The following is a 19268-nucleotide window of genomic DNA, read 5'->3' as shown; positions in this document are numbered from 1 at the left end:
GAACTTATTGTCATGTTCATGAAACCAGTTTGGGACGACTTTTGCTTTGTGACATGGTGCATTATCATGCTGGAAGTAGCCATTAGAAGATGGGTAAATTGTGGCCATGAAGGGACAACACTTAAATAGGCTGTGGCATTCAAGCAATGATAGATTGGTATTTACGGGCCCAAAGCATGCCAAGACAACATTCCCCACATCATTACACCACCTCCACCATGAGGTGATGTACAGGAGTTCCTAATACAGTCCTCGGTGAGTGTATGTACAAAAACAAAAGTTGGCTCTTGCTTTGTAAAGTCGCTTGGGATAAAAAGAGTCTGGCAAATCTGTCTATAGAAATGCCAAGTAGGAGGCCTGTGCATACATCTCCCCGTTCAGCACAGGAACAACACTGTGGAACATCCAGATGGAAATACATCTGAAGGACATGGAATGGAATGAGGAATGGCATCAAATGGACAAATGGCATCAAACACACTCATTCCGTTCCATGTATTACAATGGGCCCGTCCTCTGATTTCTACCTTTCTATTATAAACAGTGTATCATGTCAGTGTTCTCCCCCAAGAATGGAACAGTGGTCCTGTGCCAGGCTGTGAATTTAGCAGCGCCACTATGTAAATATTTCAAGGCAAATTAAAGTCTATACTTAGGAATGATAGAGTAACTATCTTTGATTGCCAACGACATTGTTGTTAAAGAAAAAACGAAAGCGAAAGAACATCTTAACACTTTCACTTGCATTTTTACATAAAGAAACACAAGTCGGGTTTTGATGATACCATCCAGCCCCAACGTGTTAAAAAATCCTGGGGGGGGGGGGGGGGGGGGGGGGAGTTGTGGAAATCCTCACCTTTCTTCCTCTGTCCGTTCTTCTGGGAGTCCTCATCTCCGTTCTTCTCCTCTCCAGAGTCGTCAGATTTGGCCTTCAGGTTCTCCTTGCTCTCCTCGTTGGTGTCCTTCTTCTCCTTCAGCTCTTTCAGCTCTTTCTTCACCACCAAGGGCTTCTTAGGGGCCTGGACAGATGGGGGAGAGAGGACAGATGGGGGAGAGAGGACAGATGGGGGAGAGAGGACAGGACAGATGGTGGGAGTAGATGAGAAATCGGAGAGAGTGGGGAGATGGTGAGAGAAGGGGGGGAGAGGGTGAGAGAGGGTTACCGAAGGGAGAGATAGAGGGGGGAGAAGGGTAAGAAAGAGAGGGGGAGAGAGTGCGTTAAGTAGGTAAGAAGACCACCAAGGGTGAAAACTAATGAGTGACATGATGGACATTCATTCACGTAATTGGTGTGAACTGTTGTTACAGGAAGCACTACGCAGGAAGTGTGAGTGTCCTTCAGGACTGTCCCTTAGGCAGAACCAGCACACTGGGAGGACACACACAGTTGCACATCTGGAGAAATGATCATCTTTGTTCTCAAGCCAACTCACCATGCAGAGCCAGTGGGATACTGGAGATAAGGCAATTCAAACATAATCTCAATGGCTTTGGCTCAGGTAAATACTTCCTCGTCTGCATAGACTTTCTCTCAGGACGTTTTTTGCAGACAAACCATGCAAAGCATTCAAGTCGGAGGGTTAGTCTTCTAGCTACTCCACACACCCATTTCCCTACATTCACAGAACTTGGGACTAGGGACATGCGATTGAATTGCTACTTTTCTTCTTTTTTGGGGGGGGGGGCTTCTTGACCTTTTTTGGGCTTCTTGGTTATGCGACAAAACCTCCTACCAGTCACCTAGTCAGCAAGGACATCCCTAACAATGTCCTAGGAGCGCTACACTGGCCGCCTGGCATTCAAATCAGGAAGATAACCCACTTGCTGTAGATATGCCAATGCAATAGCATTATGTAATCATACTCACACAGAAGTATGGCCAACGTATGAAACTGTTTGTTTTTATGTTTCGTTGTCTGTATCTGAACAGGAATCACTACCCATGTTCCACTGTCAATTGAGGACCCATCTCTTCAGGCCACATCTTAACTGTCCCTCCTAAAGACCTCTTGATGCCCACTACCCCCCTGTGCAAGTTTCTCTTCTGAAAATAGCATTGTAGCTCCTGGTCCTAGCATACATTACTTTTTCTTATGATGACAGATGGATAGATGATTCACTCACTGAGACAAATGTATTTGTTGTAAGTCGCTTTGGATAAAGGCGTCTGCTAAATGCCATAAATGTAAATGTAGGAATACAAGAGGCTGTCCCCCCCACTATTGCTAGGCAGACATGAGTAGGTTCTTGCTTCCCTAGACCATTAGGATCTCCCCATATGTCTGGCTGGCAAACTCAGCATTCTATTGTATTGTCTGATGAATGCATCACCAACTGACTTCCTTTGTGTGATGGGACGTTAATCAACAGACTAACATCCATTGCAGCAGCAGGCCACGCCACAATCACAACACCACTCCTACTGAGCTTCATCCTGTGTTGTCATTCAGTCAGTCCTCTCGCTACAGACACACAACATGGCAGAGGACTGACTGACGAGCTACTGACACACAACATGGCAGTCACTCAGTCCTCTGTCATGGTATGTGTCTGTAGCTAGTCAGTCAGTCATGTCTGTAGCTAGTCAGTCAGTTATGTCTGTAGCTATTCAGTCAGTCAGTCAGTCATGTCTGTAGCTAGTCAGTCAGTCAGTCATGTCTGTAGCTAGTCAGTCAGTCAGTCACACCCCAGGCTGGTTCGGTGGTCCCTGCGGACTGAGGGGTTCACTTACGGGGGACCTCCGAGTGGAGACCACTTCTCTGCCCTGTCTGACAGGGGGCACAGGGCATGACACCGTCCGAGTCACACACTCAATCTGAGCAGAGGGGACACAACAAGGGCACTTAGAAGACAAGAGGGCGCAAGTACAGGGTTGAAGCGCTCTGGTGGAAAGAACAGTTCTGCCATTTTCAACAATGGCACACATAGAAGACAATGATGTGGGATGATGGTGATGATGATGATGATGTCAGTGTGTTCAATGCCGCTGGTGACTGGGTGTGTGTTCAAACGCAAAATGGTATGAAAATCAGTCATTGGAATTGAGTGTGTGATCCGCAGAATGTGTTCTAATTCTATGGGCAGAACCCAATAGAATCCCTCATTCCAAGGGCAATATCGTATAGAACCTAGGCCAACACTCTCATTCTATGATTCTATAGAACCTGCAGGACTCATTCCGTAGGCAGCACAATGTGATGTCATTCTATGGCGAGAACACAGAGGGGGAGTGTAATGGCAAAAAATATATTTGTACTATTTTGCTTAAGTCATATATGAAATGTATTGACCTCTCTGTGACCCAATGTACTTTGTTATTTTTAATTATGTGACTGAGGAAGAACCAAAACCGACTGCTCCTTCTCCTTGCATCAAAGATGTTATGTGACCTTGGAACACTCCTAACTGCAGGCTGAGGTTTGAGATAGTAGCTCACAACGCCTACGCTTCTTTCCCAGCTTCTTTATCAGCAAATAGATGCAAGATATGTTTACCCCTCGACCTATGACGTATGAGCATTGGGGTTAAGGATGGTCCTCTCCTCAGCCACAGCATCAGTATCTGAATCCACACTGTTGGTGAAGGAATGCTGATCCAGCTTTAAGCAGAATTGTTTAAACTTTGTATATGCATTAAAACTCTCAACTGAGACCAAACATCGTTTATTGTTGTTCACTGAAAGATTTCCATCACAGGGAGGAAGAAAGGAAGGAAGGGAGGGAGGGAAGAAGGGAGGAAAGATGTCTAGGGAGGGTGGTGTGGTTGAGGTGTGGTTCAACACCTCAGGTCCTCCGCCCTACATTCAGGAAATGCTTGAACCTCACACACTGACAACAACCCCCGGGGTAACATCCTGAAAGCATCAGGGACTGGGGCTGACGCAATCCTCGTCACAACTCACTCAGAAATGACCCCAAATAACATTCCTTAACTGAGCGACCTGTTGCAGGCATAGGCTCAACTCAAAGTCCACTCCGAAATTGAGTGGGAGACATTTTGTAACCAAAGAGACAATGATCCACACTGTAACTAGAGGAGAGGTAAGGCCACACTAGTATGCAAATCTGACCCCAAACCGCCTCACAGCCCCACAACCTGTCGGTGAAACTCAAAAAAAAAAAAAAAAAGAAAAAAAGACTCTATTCAAAACGATACAGGTTAATATTTCAAAATCAAATTCTGGGGAGACTCATTTGTGAACAGTTGAGTGAGTGATCGGTTGATTTCGCAGTGTTTTAACCGCTAGGTGTGTACCAAGCCCAGAATAGCAGCAGAGACCCGCGTAATGTGGGGGGGATCCCTAAAAGGACATCCCTCATTGGAGCCCCCCTCCAGCTTTAGCTCCAGGCCCAGCCCCCGAGCCCCAGCCCCCGAGCCCCAGCCCTAGCTCCAGCCCCGAGCCCCAGCCCTAGCTCCAGTCCCTCCAGCCCTGGTTATTCCTGGCCCTGCTCTGACCTACATTTCCACAGGCTCTTGGCAGATCGCAGCCCCTCTTGTCTAAAAAAGGGGGGTTACTTGGGTCACTCAGCTGGTGACAAAGTATCGCCCAGATCCAACAGTCAAAAAATAACCTGGTGGGGGGTGCGGGGTTATGCTTCTGTAAGAGGCCACAAATGAGTTGTACCCTCGATGGGACACACCTCTGAAGGCTGAGGATAATAAGGTATATGATATGATCAGGTATCAGGTGTAGGGCTGGGTCATTTCTGTTTGTACGTACACAGCTTATTGTTGCTGTGCTGCTCTCCGGTAAGACCAGAAGCTGTCTCTCAGGCTGGGTGTGTTTTTAACCAGCAGTGCAGAGCTATACTCAGGTGTGCTCTAAAATAGACCTGCACTTCCTCAGGTGGGTTCTACCTGTCTCAGGTGGCGTAAAGCCTGCAGAGATCAGGGTTACTGGAGGCTAGTGTGCTGTAGAGGTCTGTCTCCGGTGGCGTGGAACTAGCCTAGCTGAAGCTAGCCCGATGTGGCACATAGAGCGCTGCACACAATGGCCCAGGAACCCACCGTTCCTCACTCTAATTAACTCCCATGTTCGGGCGTTAGCTAGGCTAGCATAGAGCCTGCAGAGGTAGGGTTCCTGTGTGCTGTAGGCCTGTCTCAGGTAAAGCCTGCAGAGCCCAGGGTTGCTGTAGGATTCCTGTGTGCTGTAGGCCTGTCTCAGGTAAAGCCTGCAGAGCCCAGGGTTGCTGTAGCCTGGTGTGCTGTAGGTCTGTCTCAGGTGTCAGAGCTAGCTTTAGCGAGGCTAGGGTAGAGCCTGCAGAGCCCAGGGTTGCTGTAGGCCTGTCTCAGGTAAAGCCTGCAGAGCCCAGGGTTGCTGTAGGCCTGTCTCAGGTAAAGCCTGCAGAGCCCAGGGTTGCTGTAGGCCTGTCTCAGGTAAAGCCTGCAGAGCCCAGGGTTGCTGTAGGCCTGTCTCAGGTAAAGCCTGCAGAGCCCAGGGTTGCTGTAGGCCTGTCTCAGGTAAAGCCTGCAGAGCCCAGGGTTGCTGTAGGCCTGTCTCAGGTAAAGCCTGCAGAGCCCAGGGTTGCTGTAGGGCTCCTGTGTGCTGCTGTTCCAGGGTTAGAGCTCAACTGAGCAGAGACAAAGTCGCAGTCGCCTCAAGCCCGTATAATTACCCCCGCCACTAAAACGCCCACGGTGCCGTCTTAAACAGAGGGAGGAACACTGCGCCAGCTTTATTTACACCCTACTCATCATTATCCCCTCGGTCCCCCTTTCTTTCAGTCTACCGCTCCTCCAGTCTCCTCTCATGATCTCCTCATCCCCCTCTCTCAACCCCCCCCCCCCCCCCCCCCATCTCTTCTCCTGTTATTCTTCAAGATTGTGACCACGCCTGTTCTCCACCAATCAGACTCCACACAGACTGCCCTGTTGTTGTTAAAGGGCATTACTAATGTATAAGTCAGGGGGACTGGTAAAGACAACAGGAAGGCAGTAACAGCCTGTGTACTCTACAAAGGTACTGTAGCTACCCAACCTGCTGAATAAACAAAAGCTGCACGTTGTCCCCCTCCGCTGCAAACAAACAGCCCTGGGACCTACCCAACTAGCTCTGTGTGTGTGTGTGCAAGAGCGTGTGTTTGTGTGCGTGTGTCGTGCTTGTGAGTGAGTGTGTGTGTGTGTGTGCACATGTTAAAGTGTGTGTGTGTGTGTGTATTGTGATTTCCCATCCTTGTGCTCCCTTTGTGCTGTGACTCACCTGCATGTCTTTAGTGGCCATTTCCCCTGGGGTGGGCCAATTGTTGGCATCGCCAAAATCACCAACCTGGAAAACACCAAACGCCAAAGAACGTAACACATTATACCGTCTTCATACTGCCAGCATCACACACTCTGCTCAATCCATCCCTCCACTGGGTGAGTACTGGGTGTGGCCCCAGCATAGTACTGCTGACAGGGCCGTTTAACAACACAGGTCATGAAACAAACCGTGAGTCACTTGTGAATGAAGCCTCTCAGTTTACATAGGCTTATCTGAAGTGTTGAATGGCTTCCTAGGAACTATCATTTGCATGTCAGAAAGCGTAGCACATAGATTCAGCTCCAGGTCTCTCTCTCTCTCTCTCCCACTATCACAAACACACACACACACGGTACCTTTGCTCCTCTCCTGGGTCGAGGGTTCCCTGCTCTTACCACCTTGGCTGGGCCGGTCGGAGGTGGCTCTGTAGAAACACAACAAAGATGGTGGACGTCACAAGAGGGTCTGAGCGCCGAGCTGTAGACGTACACTGCAAACTACACTGGGAAGGTCTGGTTTTTACGCTTGGTCATCTTTAGAACTAAAGTCACTTCGGAAAAATCGTACTCAAACACATAACAGTCATGCAGCCACGCAATCCAGTGGAGGTAGAAATCGAAAGGAATCGCATGGAATGGAACGAGAAATGATTACCGTGCATTACATTCAGCCAGTCCTCCGATTTCTACCTCCACCTAGCCTCCCCCCTGATGTCACCCACTCGACGTAACACTAGCAGAAAACATGTGAATCTCTGTGAGGTCAGTAGAGGGAGGACCCAGCCAGGGTGCCCGTGGCGTTGGCAGAGGGAAACCGCTTTCCGGGTGAAAGAGAGGACACCAACAGCCCGTGTCCTGTCCACAACTTGCCTACCTCCAGCCTGAGAGGGTAGCCCAGGCTAGGCTACCGCTGCAGCCCAGCTAAGAAGGCAGGGGTAAGCCAGGGAGGCAGCCGCTCTGTGGCCTCGGCCGTTGACACTAAGTCCGGACAAATCTGCTTAAATCTGATCATGCCTCAGACAAAGCCAGGTACACAAACAGAGAGGAGGAAAAGGCTGTTTACCAACGGTGAGCGGTAGTGCTCTCTCTCTCTCTCCCTCTCTCTCTCTCTCATAACCACTTGTGCTTAGCAAACGTCACTGACACCCTTCATCAGCTTATGCGGTACAACTCCTCACATTCTTGAGGCTAGATCTTGGGCAATAAATTAAAAAAACAATCTTCGTCTGCAGCATAATTTCGTCTAGCAAGTGTTTCGTAAGCACGATGTCAAGTTTGATTAAAACATTTCACAAAAGCAGCTTGAGTCACAAGTTATGAATTCCTAAACGAAAACAAATGCATTGTAATCACTGAAGATGAACTAGCCAGAGATTAACTGGCAGTTTGTCAATAAGCAGGCCGAGCTACTTACAGCTTTAAAAAGGAACAAAAACACCACTTCACACAATTAATTAGCAGCTAACAATAGGTTTTGCATTGAGTTCGCTGTAAAAATGTGCAGCGAAAAGAGCATTGTTTGCAACCAATGTTGTGTCTTAAAACAATACCCCTATTAAACATTTGATCCGGGGGCGCTTAGTAGCGTTGCACACTAATGCGCATACCACATAATCGCAAGGTTCCTGGTTCGATTCCGACCCTCGACCTATCTTGCGTGTCATCCCTCCTCTCTCTCTCTCACCCATCCTTCCTGTCAATCTCTACTGTCTCTATCCAAATAAAGCAGAAATGCCCAAAAAACATACTTAAAAACAAAACAAAAAAAAACAACAACATCTGATCCGTCTGTAAGCTCCTTAACATCATTGGTAGAGCAGAAGCGCTGCGGGTGGCAGAATTCCTGATCCTGGTATGGTTCACGTCACCCCTTGGCTGGAAGTTCAACCTTTGACAGGTGAGTTAGCACCTGTTACAGAATTACTACCAACACAAACGCCTGGCAGTTGAGACGTTAAGTTACAGTGGCTGGGAAGGGTTTGGACCTTGAGAAACAACATGTGAACCAGCACCCAAAACCAGGAGCAAAACGGCTTCTAATTGGGTAACAAAAGAAAGACCAGTAGCAAAATGACTTCTAATTGGGTAACAATAACGACCACTGCATTGGACATGGACTCTCAGCTACAGCAGATGGGGAGATGTGTACATTGAAAAACAAAACGGTCAGATCTGTACAAAAAAGCTGAGACAAAAATAAATGTTTTAATCCATCACACTTTTTTTTTTTTTTTTACCCGTCTCATTCCTAACTGTAGTTTTCTTTTATCTCACGGTCTCCTTAATCAATTATCTTTGTTTTGTAAACTCCAATATATACTGACCTTTCCTTTACTTTGTATGTCATAACTTTATTGCTGTATCGTGTCTGTGTGTGTATGTGTGTGTGAATCCATCGTATAGTGTATTGAGACCATGTGTAAAATGATGCACTTTAAATTTACATGAACTTGTGATACCAAGCAGATACCATGTAAGACAGGAGTGGTGGTTTGACAGGTACTGCTACACCTCCCTGAGCCTGTGAGTACCTTCCTAAACGTGTCAGGTATGCTCACACAACCAACCACACCGCAGTGAGGATGCTAGTTAGCCTAGCCTGTAACCAACCACACCGCAGTGAGGATGCTAGTTAGCCTAGCCTGTAACCAACCACACAGCAGTAAGGATGCTAGTTAGCCTAGCCTGTAACCAACCACACAGCAGTAAGGATGCTAGTTAGCCTAGCCTGTAACCAACCACACAGCAGTAAGGATGCTAGTTAGCCTAGCCTGTAACCAACCACACAGCAGTAAGGATGCTAGTTAGCCTAGCCTGTAACCAACCACACAGCAGTAAGGATGCTAGTTAGCCTAGCCTGTAACCAACCCCACTGCAGTAAGGATGCTAGTTAGCCTAGCCTGTAACCAACTACACCACAGTGAGGATGCTAGTTAGCCTAGCCTGTAACCAACCACACAGCAGTGAGGATGCTAGTTAGCCTAGCCTGTAACCAACCACACAGCAGTGAGGATGCTTAGCATAGGCTAGCCAGCACCAAGCCACTGTCATCTCACCGTATTCTGAAATGAAAAATAAAGCTTTTTTATTGTCAAAACCAATGCATTTCCACCTGTAGCCATCAAGAACAAGTTTAAACAGACAGATCCATGAAGGAGGCTTATATATTTCAAGATGGCCTCCCCTATGGGTTCAGGGACCAATCATCTCACTGTTTTCATCTGCCCTGTAGCCTTTCACACACATTTGTTGACAGCAGAACAACATTAGTGTCAAATACCTAAAATAGCTTCTCAAACGTCTGAATTCCCCCTTAAAAATGTCATTAGCCGGAGTGTGAACGGGTTCATGAGGTATTTGTACTACTTTAAACTAACACGAGGTAGCAGGAGCATATACAACAAGCACCCAGTCTGAGATGGAACATTGATCTTTCTTTCCCTGCATGGGCTTTGCCTAATACACTGGATGACAGTGCATGTTTTGAAACTTTTAATTCCTCTGATGCTCTTACCCCCAAGGTCACATGCTCCAACATCAGGCCAAGAAATAATGCCAGTCTGTTTCCCAGCAGGGGAGGCTGGTGGAGGTAGAAATCAGAGGATGGGCTCATTGTAATGCATGGAACTGAATGAGGAATGAGCCCGTCCTCCGATTTCTACCTCCACCAGCCTCCCCTGTTTCTTCCACAGCAATGGTAGCCCAGGCAATAGTCATCCATCTGTCCTTGTGCAATTGGATTAATAACTTATCTTCACCTCTCAGACTAACAAGATCGAGGATATTTTCAGGCCACTCAGACAGTTGCGATTTATTCAAGTCGTTAAATAGTTACCCAATCGGAATGAAAAGACTGTCATCAAATAGGCCAATCCTGAGCCACGAGCCACAGGCGTGGGTGCAACTGAACTCGTATGTGTAATAGGTTACGGGTGGGACTGGGAACGCAGCTCTTCACCGTGACCCTCTCAGATGACCTTATGACCTTTGTAATAGGGGGTTGAATTACCCCAGTGTTCCCCTGTCAAAGGTATTGGCTGTCAGAGAACTCCGACATCACCGCTAACGACATTATGAATGGAGAGAGCAGTTGCTGCCACTCCGTCTTTCGAAATGCCTCGCGACGTTACAAAATCGCCACACTTTTTTTTGTGGTGGTGGTGGGGGGGGGGGTCATGCACTAGACTGACTGATGTATGGTAACAATGGTTCCGTCTTGTCGTCCTAGCAGGGCGCTGCAGCATGCCGTCAGAATGTGGTCTGTTGAACTAACTTCCGGTTCAAGCTGATTCAATCCCCATTCATTTTCCTCTTCAGGATTTTTTCAACAGCTTATTTAAGTGTTGTGTAACATACAGGCTAACATTTTCTTGGCCGATTAACTAGCTTTAGGTAAGTCTTAAAATTGGCCATCTCTAGAATAAGCCACATTATCTTAGTCATTTTCAAGTTTTGAACCTAAGAGACAAAATAATTGAGAAACAGTTACCAGAACCGAACGCTCGTTAAATTGGACAAGAAAATGTACAAGAAACATGTATGTCTGTATGTTGTTACACATATAAGCTGTTGGAAAAATGCATGCTTCAGCTTGAACTGAAAGTAAGTTCAAACAAAATACAGTACCAGTCAAAGGTTTGGGCACAAACTTGCCAAGAGTGTGCAAAGCTGTCATCAAAGCAAAAGGTGGCTACTTTGAATCTAAAATATAAAACATATTCTGGTTTGTTTAACACGTTTTTGTTTACTACATAATTCCACATGTTCCTTCATAGTTTTGATGTCTTCAATATTAATCTACAATGTAGAAAATAATTTTAAAAAAGAAAAGAAAAACCATTGAATGAGAAGGTGTGTCCAAACTTTTGACTAGTACTGTACATTGTGACATCACGCTTCCACTCCCTATTGGTAGAGACATCAGGAGCCAAAAGCTGGGCCACATGAATGTTTCAAAAGCTTAATCTAAAGCTTTTGATGAAAAAAAACGGGCCTATGAGACTCCGGTACTGAGCAGTCCCATCCTGTCCAACTGTGTGTACTCTGTCCTAAAAACAGATTACACATTAACTTTCAAGATAAATGTCCCCAATCCTCAAACTCTCTGCTAAAAATAGGTTATCAGCGCCGCTGATTGTGAACTCGAGGTGTTTCCAGCGCGACCTTCACAAAGGCGGAGCCTGGAGAGAAAAATAAGCATCATTTCATTCTACAGTGATGGAGCACTCGAGACCAAGGCGTCTGACCAACATGGGACTGGGTGTTGAACAAGCACTAGGACAGCAGGAGACCCACACCGCTGGAGGTCAGCCGAGTGAAAATGATTCAATGTACGTCCCTCGGTCTACACCTTCAGAAGAAGTGAGGACATTGAATCTGACGTGCCCTCTTAAAACAGCTCTCCTCTGAGATAAATCAACCAGAGTTTGGCTATCGGTCGGACAATAGAATGCATCCGTCCGCAAGGGCCATCATGCCAGACATACCATCCTTCACCGGCCTCGGTGTGTTCTGTGCAACATCAGGTGATATTTAAAGGGCAGCTCTGTGTGTGTGTGTGTGTGTGTGTGTGTGTGTGTGCGGGAACGAGCAGGGAGTAGGGCTCATGCCAAAGTGCACGGTGCTGCCCAGTAACCAAGTGACGAGATGCATCAAGATAAAACTCTGACTCTGCTGTGATCAATTAACCTCTAAAGCAATCATATTAGGCTGGATGTTGTTATATAAATCATCTCTCTCTGCAGGGCAGATCTAAGACTGTGAGATGGGAGGCTTCATGGGAAGCTCTGCAGCATGATCTGCTGTATGAGACCATTGAAAAGAGAGCGTTCTGTTCCCTCTCACTTCCAGGAGAAGTGTGTGTGTGTGTGTGAGGGTGTGTGTGAGTGTGTGTGTAGGGGGGGGGGGGGGGGGATATCTGAGTGTTTGGGGGTGTGTACGTGTGTGCATGCATGTGTAGGTGTGTATACGCCTGTGTGTGTGTGTGTGTGGGAGTATGTGTGTGTGTGGGAGTATGTGTGGGTGTGTGTGTGTGGGTGTGTGCTCAGCCCAGTGATCTGGTCAGGACCAGCCACCTGTGAGGGGTCGTCAGCACAGCGAGCTGCAGGGCTATGACAGCCCCTGGGAATCACAGCACTCTGCCCAGCCGCTCCCTCCCTCCCTCTCAATCAATCATTGCCCCCCCCCCCCCTCTCTCTCGCTCGCTCCCTCCCTCCCTCTCTCTCAATCATCCTCTCTCTCCCTCCCTGGCAATAGTCAGAGCAAGTCTCTGCAGCTTGCAGTACAAACAGACTAGCCAGAGGCTAGGATTAGCATGTTAGCCACCCACGCCTATCCCCCCCCCCCCCCCCTCCTATCCACCAGCCTTCCCTCCCTTCTCCACCATAACTACCCCCCCCCTCCCTCACTACCCAGCCCAGCCCAGCCCTCCTCAGGTGGAGTCCACAGCCAAAATTCTCAAGGGTGTTTGTTACGTACAGTATGTTTCTGAAAAATCAACCGAAAATCCCAGAGGATATCAGGTCTATAAATAAGCCTTGTGCCACGTAGGCACTGAGGTCTTAAATAAACAAACAGGACGGGCAAATGTTCATCAAGCCCTCTACACGAGTGTGGACTCATCAGACAGCACACACACACATAGTGCCGCTATGTGCTATTGTACTTAGCCATGTGTAGCTAACTCCGCTTAGCCATGTAGCTTCTGTAAGAAAAGCAACAAGCCAACTAGCCGTCCAGGGACTGGAATTAACTAATGTTTGGCGCAGGCAAAAGCAATGCCATCTTTAACTGTGATGTTGGTCTGCGTCTGAGAGCTTAATTGGGACATGTGACGACTCCTTATTAAATCCTCACCACTGCCAAAAAGCCGTTGCAAAAAAAAGAAAAAAAAAAAGAAGCCAGAGAAATCTCATTTTGTCTCTTTGAGCGTCTGTCATTAGGACCGACGCTGCAGTAGACGCACTGGACAGAGGAGAGGAGAGGGAGGGGGGGGGGGGGAAGAGAAGACGGGAGGGGGGGGGATAATAATAAATCAATTTAAATGAAAAGCAGTCTAATTTATACATCATCTAAAAGGCAAAATCTATGAAAGCGTATTAGACAGCGCTACTGCTATGGTGCCTGTGACAGCCGTGTCCTAGATTAGATCCATGCAGTCCAGTCAGGAGCAGCGCTGCCTGGAACACAGGATGAGGCCAGCCAGAACCAAATATGGAGGAAAAGACCGGGCGCAGGCCGGCTCTCGGCTGACACTGACACACACACACACACACACACACACACACACACCTCGAAGACTCTCACCAGTGTCACATGATCAGCAGGGTGACATCACCACCCGCTGTGTAACTGGCTCAGACACTGGAGCGAGGAAGAGGAGGAGGAGGAGGAGGTGTCCCTCTGCCTGAGGCCATGGCGACAGCCACACATACTAGTTGGCGCACGCACGCACACACAAATAACACAGACAATTTAACAGAGACACACACACACACTCTCTCTCTGTCTGTCCCTCCCTCCCCCTCACACACACCCAAGGCACATGCCTACACTCCCATCTGAAGAACACTGTGCTTTCATTGGGACACGTCCATATCGCTGAGCACAGACGCAGCTCTTCAATAGATAAAAGCCCAGAGCTGAACGACCTGGGAGGACCGGTCTAAACAGCTGAGACAGAGAGGGGTGGAGAGAGAGAGAGGGGGAGAGAGAGAGAGAGAGGGGTGGAGAGAGAGACAGAGAGGGGTGGAGAGAGAGAGAGAGAGAGAGACAGAGAGGGGTGGAGAGAGAGACAGAGAGGGGTGGAGAGAGAGAGAGGGAGAGAGAGAGAGAGACATACTGCACTGAACACTCTAACAAACCAAAACTACCTCCAATACAGCACCCCCAGCACCCCAAAGCACTGGTTGAACCTGCAGAGGGAATGTGAATATATGAATAGATAGATAGATACATCTAGATGGATGGTCTGTGGCTCTGTTGGTAGAGCATGGCGCTAACAACGCTTAGGTTGTGGGTCCGTTTCCCGCTGGGACCATATATACTGAAAAATGTATACGCTCACTGCAACGTAAGTCGCTCTGGATGAAAGCGTCAGCGTGTGTTATGTTATGTTCCCACCATCTCCAGTCAGACGCACTTTCACTGCTACCTCAAAGCTTCTACAACCAGCCCCTCAGAGCGGGCCTGCAGCCATTGTCTGGTCAAAAGAAGTGATTTTGCTAGAAAAAATGTTTTACAAAAAAAAAAAGACATGATAATAGGCTTCTCTATTCTACACGGTGCTTTAGCGACAGCCAATTTCTTCCCAATCACTAAGAACCCCTTTAAAGCAGTCTAGTTGAACAGTCTAATTGTCCTCTGTGGCTCAGTTGGTAGAGCATGGCGCTAACAACGCTTTGGTTGTGGGTTTGATTCCTGCTGGGGCCATAAATATATACTGAAATGTATGCACTCACTGCAATGTAAGTCGCTTTGGATAAAAGCATCAGCTAAATGGCATATACATATATATATATATATATATAAAACAGCTAATTGAACAGCTGTCTAATTGAACAGCTGTGTGTTAGCGCATTAAGAAACACATAGACTTTGTAGTGAAATTAGGCAACACAGGAGAAACTTTATCGCCACGTTTTAGCCTCTCAGTACCAAGACAGATAAGAGATAACTTTATTTACCAGCAGACAAGACAGTAACTCTCATTCAGCTCAGTAGTATGAATACATTCTGTACTATGATCCCACTTCAGCCTTCACGCATCAGCACTTCTTCCCAGTTCGTGACCCCAACAGGGTCCCGACACCCTGTCAACTACACACCGCCTTGTCAACACCGGAGTTGCCAGATTGGGCCCTTTCCCGCCCATACAGTGCGACGGGGGGCCCAAATCAGGTGCTCTTGAAATGGGGCTACTTTGTAGTGGATTGGGCGGGATTCAGGCTCTGGTAGGGCTGGAAAGTGTAGATGAAATCTGGCAACGCTGGTCAATGCCCTGTGACTGGGCCTGGTCTTTCACCCCAACAAGACAAGTCTCTCCGGGTGGGGTGAGATGGGGAGGACACTCTGGAATCAGACAGAAGGGTGCTAGTGCAAATTTCGATTCTTGCGGTGGCTTGCCCACTAACCTGAGCTCGTATGTGTGCATTGCCAGCTTTAAACATCACAGATCTAATTCTGTCGATCATACCAAGGTTGTGACAACAGCTATGCACACTGGGGACACCCCCGTCTGCAAGGCCCTTCTACGAATGTAGGCTGGACGCAATTAAAACAGAGGGCCTCAATTCGCACTTGTTTGTGAAGGTTCCCAAGCACCAAAGGAATGCTAATGGGGGAGACTAAACCAACCTGCCAGTCACTCCTGACCTGCCTCTTCTACATGACTCTCAACCCCTCCGCTGCCTTCAGTCACTCCTGACCTGCCTCTTCTACATGACTCTCAACCCCTCCGCTGCCTTCAGTCAGTGACCACGTGCTGCTTGGCGCCTATTTACAATCGAACATTTGATACAAAAAAGGGATGCGATCACACAAAACAGACGGGAGGTTTAAAACATTTTTAAAAAAATGTGCATTTGTCCACTTCCTTTCATGGCGGTTATGACCACTGCGAATTGCTGGTACACATCATGACACCTCAAATGTTCAACTGGTCGAGTGTCCATCCCTACCTCACACAGAACACTGGTGTGGTTCTAGAACACAAACCCTGGTCTGGAACTGGAAAATCCCACTTTTAAAACACAGCGTCCCTCCTCCGCTTATCCAACGTAATGATTCCACAGATTTTAGAGTCGCGCTTGTAAGTCGCTTTGGATAAAGGCGTCTGCTTAAATGCCATGAATGTAATGAACGTAAAAAGTGGCGTTGCGGCAACAATCATTTGATCCTGACCATTCAGGGGTTCATAAAACACAAACAAAGCCATAGCACTTAAGTGTTACAACACCAAATTCATTAGATACGAGGCAGGGAGAGGGAACAGGCACTGCGTCCCAGTGTCCCACATTGGGAACATGTCAAAGACAGCAGGTTGGTCATTCTCAAAGATATTTCTCCATACCATGACTGACCTTGGGGACACAATGTACAGAACATAATCATAGCTTTGACAAGGGCCTGTTAACGGCAAAATAAGGGGCAGAGCGGCCTTTTGGGGAGTAGGTGGGGAATGTATGTCTGTCTATATGTCTAGGTATTCATAAACCGGCTGTAAATAGCATTACGATCCCAAAATGGTGTCATATGCCTTCAAGGAAGCATGGCATTTCAGCCTCATGAGTGGGGTCCTATAAAGATGTGTTGTGTAACTTGGGCCACATGACAGACATATCTGTAGATTACATATTGCTGTACAACACCATACATAACCAGAACCATACTTTCCCCACCATGCAAAGCAGCACTGACTAATTCAAGTATTCCACCATGTGTTCATGTCATCGTCTAATGATTCACTTAAAGACATTTTAGCAAACCAATGTCAAAATGCCAGGTGACAACTTAGTGGGGGTTAAAGGGGGTTTCGAATTAACACCGCAGATTTCATTGTCATGTAGAACATATTGCCTTATAAGCCTCATTACCAAACCACATGTAGTCAACCTGCTTGTTAGCAACACTGGTAGCTAGCAGCTAGCTCAGACTCGACCGTGCAGTTCGTAGTCTGGCTATGCGTGGGGGGAGGGGACGCATATGTAAGTGAGGCCCAGTGGCATTGTTTACGCGTGTTTTTACCCTACCGCACACGCCAAACAAACAAAGAAAACACACCGAACACATTTGTCAACGGGTTCGACTACCCCATTACATGCGCTTAGGGAGATTTGACAGCGATTCTCTCGACACGTTAATCGAGAATGTTGCAATATCACATGGCTGACACAGACCACGTTGTCTTGACAGAGTCAGACTGTGGAACTATGGGAAGGCGACCCAGCGGTCTCCTCCCTGCCCGTGTCAAAACACACGCCACTGTCTTTACGAACACGGTATCGCATAAAACACTGCACGTATCTACACATACTATTCGCCCCGAGTGATGTTATGTGTTTTCTTATTAGTATCACGCCCTCAATACATCAATATTCTGGCGATGTCCTGAATGGTCGATCGTGATAGCCAGAAGTTAGCTTGCTAAGTGGATAGCATGTGATCATGCGGCGTGTGTAGCCATGGCTTGATTAATCACATTAGGCAAAGGGCCAAGATTTGCCATCAACCAAGATGACAGGCATATCATAATCATGATTGGGCCTTATTCTTTAACAGAAACGCGATCAATATTAATAGCGTGCCATATGATTGAATTTAAAGGGCAGTATTGTTTCAGGCATTAGCTAGTGGGGGCAACACGTGGAGAGAACACGTGACGCCCCATAACAAATATATTAGTATTAAGACAAATATTTTAAAAAGTTAAATTCATAGAACCACCAAATTGTTTCAAAGTGTACGGTAACCCGAGATCCCTGGCTAATTTAGCCATGTTGCTCAAGGATTAGCGGAGTGGTCTAGGCAGGCTAACTGGGCCCAGCTGCTATTGTTAGCCAGCTTCTAAGCACTCAGGCACCATAGGCTAAGCCATCAACTGAAAACAGTACATTCAGAGATCTATTGACCGTAGCTACAGCAAACATCGCCTAACAAATCTGGCGAAAAGACATGGACGCAAGCTACACACCAGCTAGCAAAATGGCAACAGTTACAACGCGTGCCACACATGACAATGCACGCTGAACTGCTCTGGGAGCAGCAGACTTCACAGCCATGTTAGCCATGCATCTGTGACACTACTGTACAGCGTCGCATGTTGTCCATTAGCAACAAAACAAACCACTCGATTGGCAGCTTGACAGTACAGGGACATTTGTAAAGGTAGGCTCTTTTTCCCAGGCGCTGTGTCAAGTAACGACATGGTCGCCTGTCGTTGTTAAAAATAGGCAAACAACTCGCTGGGTTCAAGTAGCAACCTGAAGCTTCAGCTTGTTGTAGCGACCCTAGCGAGGCCTGACACTCGCTGGCAAACTAAGCTATGCCAATGTTGTTACATTTGTAAAACGGGCGTAGCTCCCCACAAAACAAGATAACAACACGATGTTTAGAACGTAAACTCCCGATTGTATCGTGGAAGAAGTTTATACAGTCCACTCTAGTCCCAGAATAGTTTGAGGCCTTGCTCCTATATATAGCTTGCTAGCAAGAGCAGACTTCATAAGAGCAAGCTTGCAATGCTGCATTATCCACTGACTGAGTGAGGAACACCCAACTATCATATCTGATCTGACAGCAACATCGTGCTTGATCATAAAGCGGTTCAGGTGAACGCACCCTAAACCCAGCACTGCCTGGCTGCCACTGACAGCAGCACGAAAGACCACCGTTATGGAGAATACAAACCATGATGTGCTTGTCCATTCACGCTGACCACGGTCACCGCATTCATTTTCTTAGTCCAAGGGTTCACCTTGGGCGGGGGTGCTTCAGCAAACTCCTTTTTACTGCATTTCCCACCGTCTTCCGTCGTGTGCTTGTTGTTAGAAGCCTCTTGATCCAGGTTGTCCTTCTCTTGATTGTTACTCTCTTCTTTCGCCTGTTTTGAGGTTTGCTCCTTCGTTGCAATCCCACCCTGTTCCGAGTTGTCTTCTTTCATATTGCAACCCTCCTCGGTGACACCCGTCTGCTTCGCCCCTTTCTCCAGACAGTCCTCTCCGTGGATCATCTTGCTCGCATGGCCATGCTCCTCTTGTTTGATAAGAGGGTTGTTGGGCAGAAGAGTCTCCACCTGAGTGGCCATTTCCCCTTTTCCTCACGATACCCCCAAATTCGCCTTCAACGCAAGAACGAAAATGTAAAGTATTCCGCGGATGAACTCGTCTCTATCGTTTCTCCACTCCACCCCTAGACCAAATAGCCTTCAGTCTAAGACGCAGAGTGGTAATTGTTAAATTAAAACATATAAAAAGCGTCCGAGAGCCTCTTTAAAATTACAAGCTAATCTCCACCACTAGCAGCAATATGGA

The 19268-nt window shown here is 47.3% G+C and overlaps 1 protein-coding gene across 4 annotated transcripts in view; it reads right to left on the bottom strand.

The window, feature by feature from the left end:
* larp1 (La ribonucleoprotein 1, translational regulator) overlaps window positions 1-19268 on the bottom strand; it is a 39669-nt gene extending 20401 nt beyond the window's left edge. For 2 of the 4 annotated variants that reach the window (XM_083697557.1, XM_083697558.1), the window contains exons 1-5: window positions 18646-19268; window positions 6598-6665; window positions 6200-6265; window positions 2732-2815; window positions 857-1019 (exon numbers count right to left, since the gene is read on the bottom strand). In XM_083697557.1, the coding sequence (XP_083553683.1) occupies window positions 857-1019; window positions 2732-2815; window positions 6200-6265; window positions 6598-6665; window positions 18646-19042 (778 nt within the window). In that variant the 5' untranslated portion in view covers window positions 19043-19268. The remainder of the gene's footprint in view (window positions 1-856; window positions 1020-2731; window positions 2816-6199; window positions 6266-6597; window positions 6666-18645) is intronic. The other 2 variants (XM_083697559.1, XM_083697560.1) reach the window with 1 other exon arrangement.

The sequence above is a fragment of the Argentina silus genome, assembly GCF_951799395.1.
Source record: "Argentina silus genome assembly, chromosome: 2".
In the NCBI taxonomy this organism is placed as follows: domain Eukaryota; kingdom Metazoa; phylum Chordata; class Actinopteri; order Argentiniformes; family Argentinidae; genus Argentina; species Argentina silus.
This window is presented reverse-complemented; position numbering and strand designations above follow the sequence as displayed.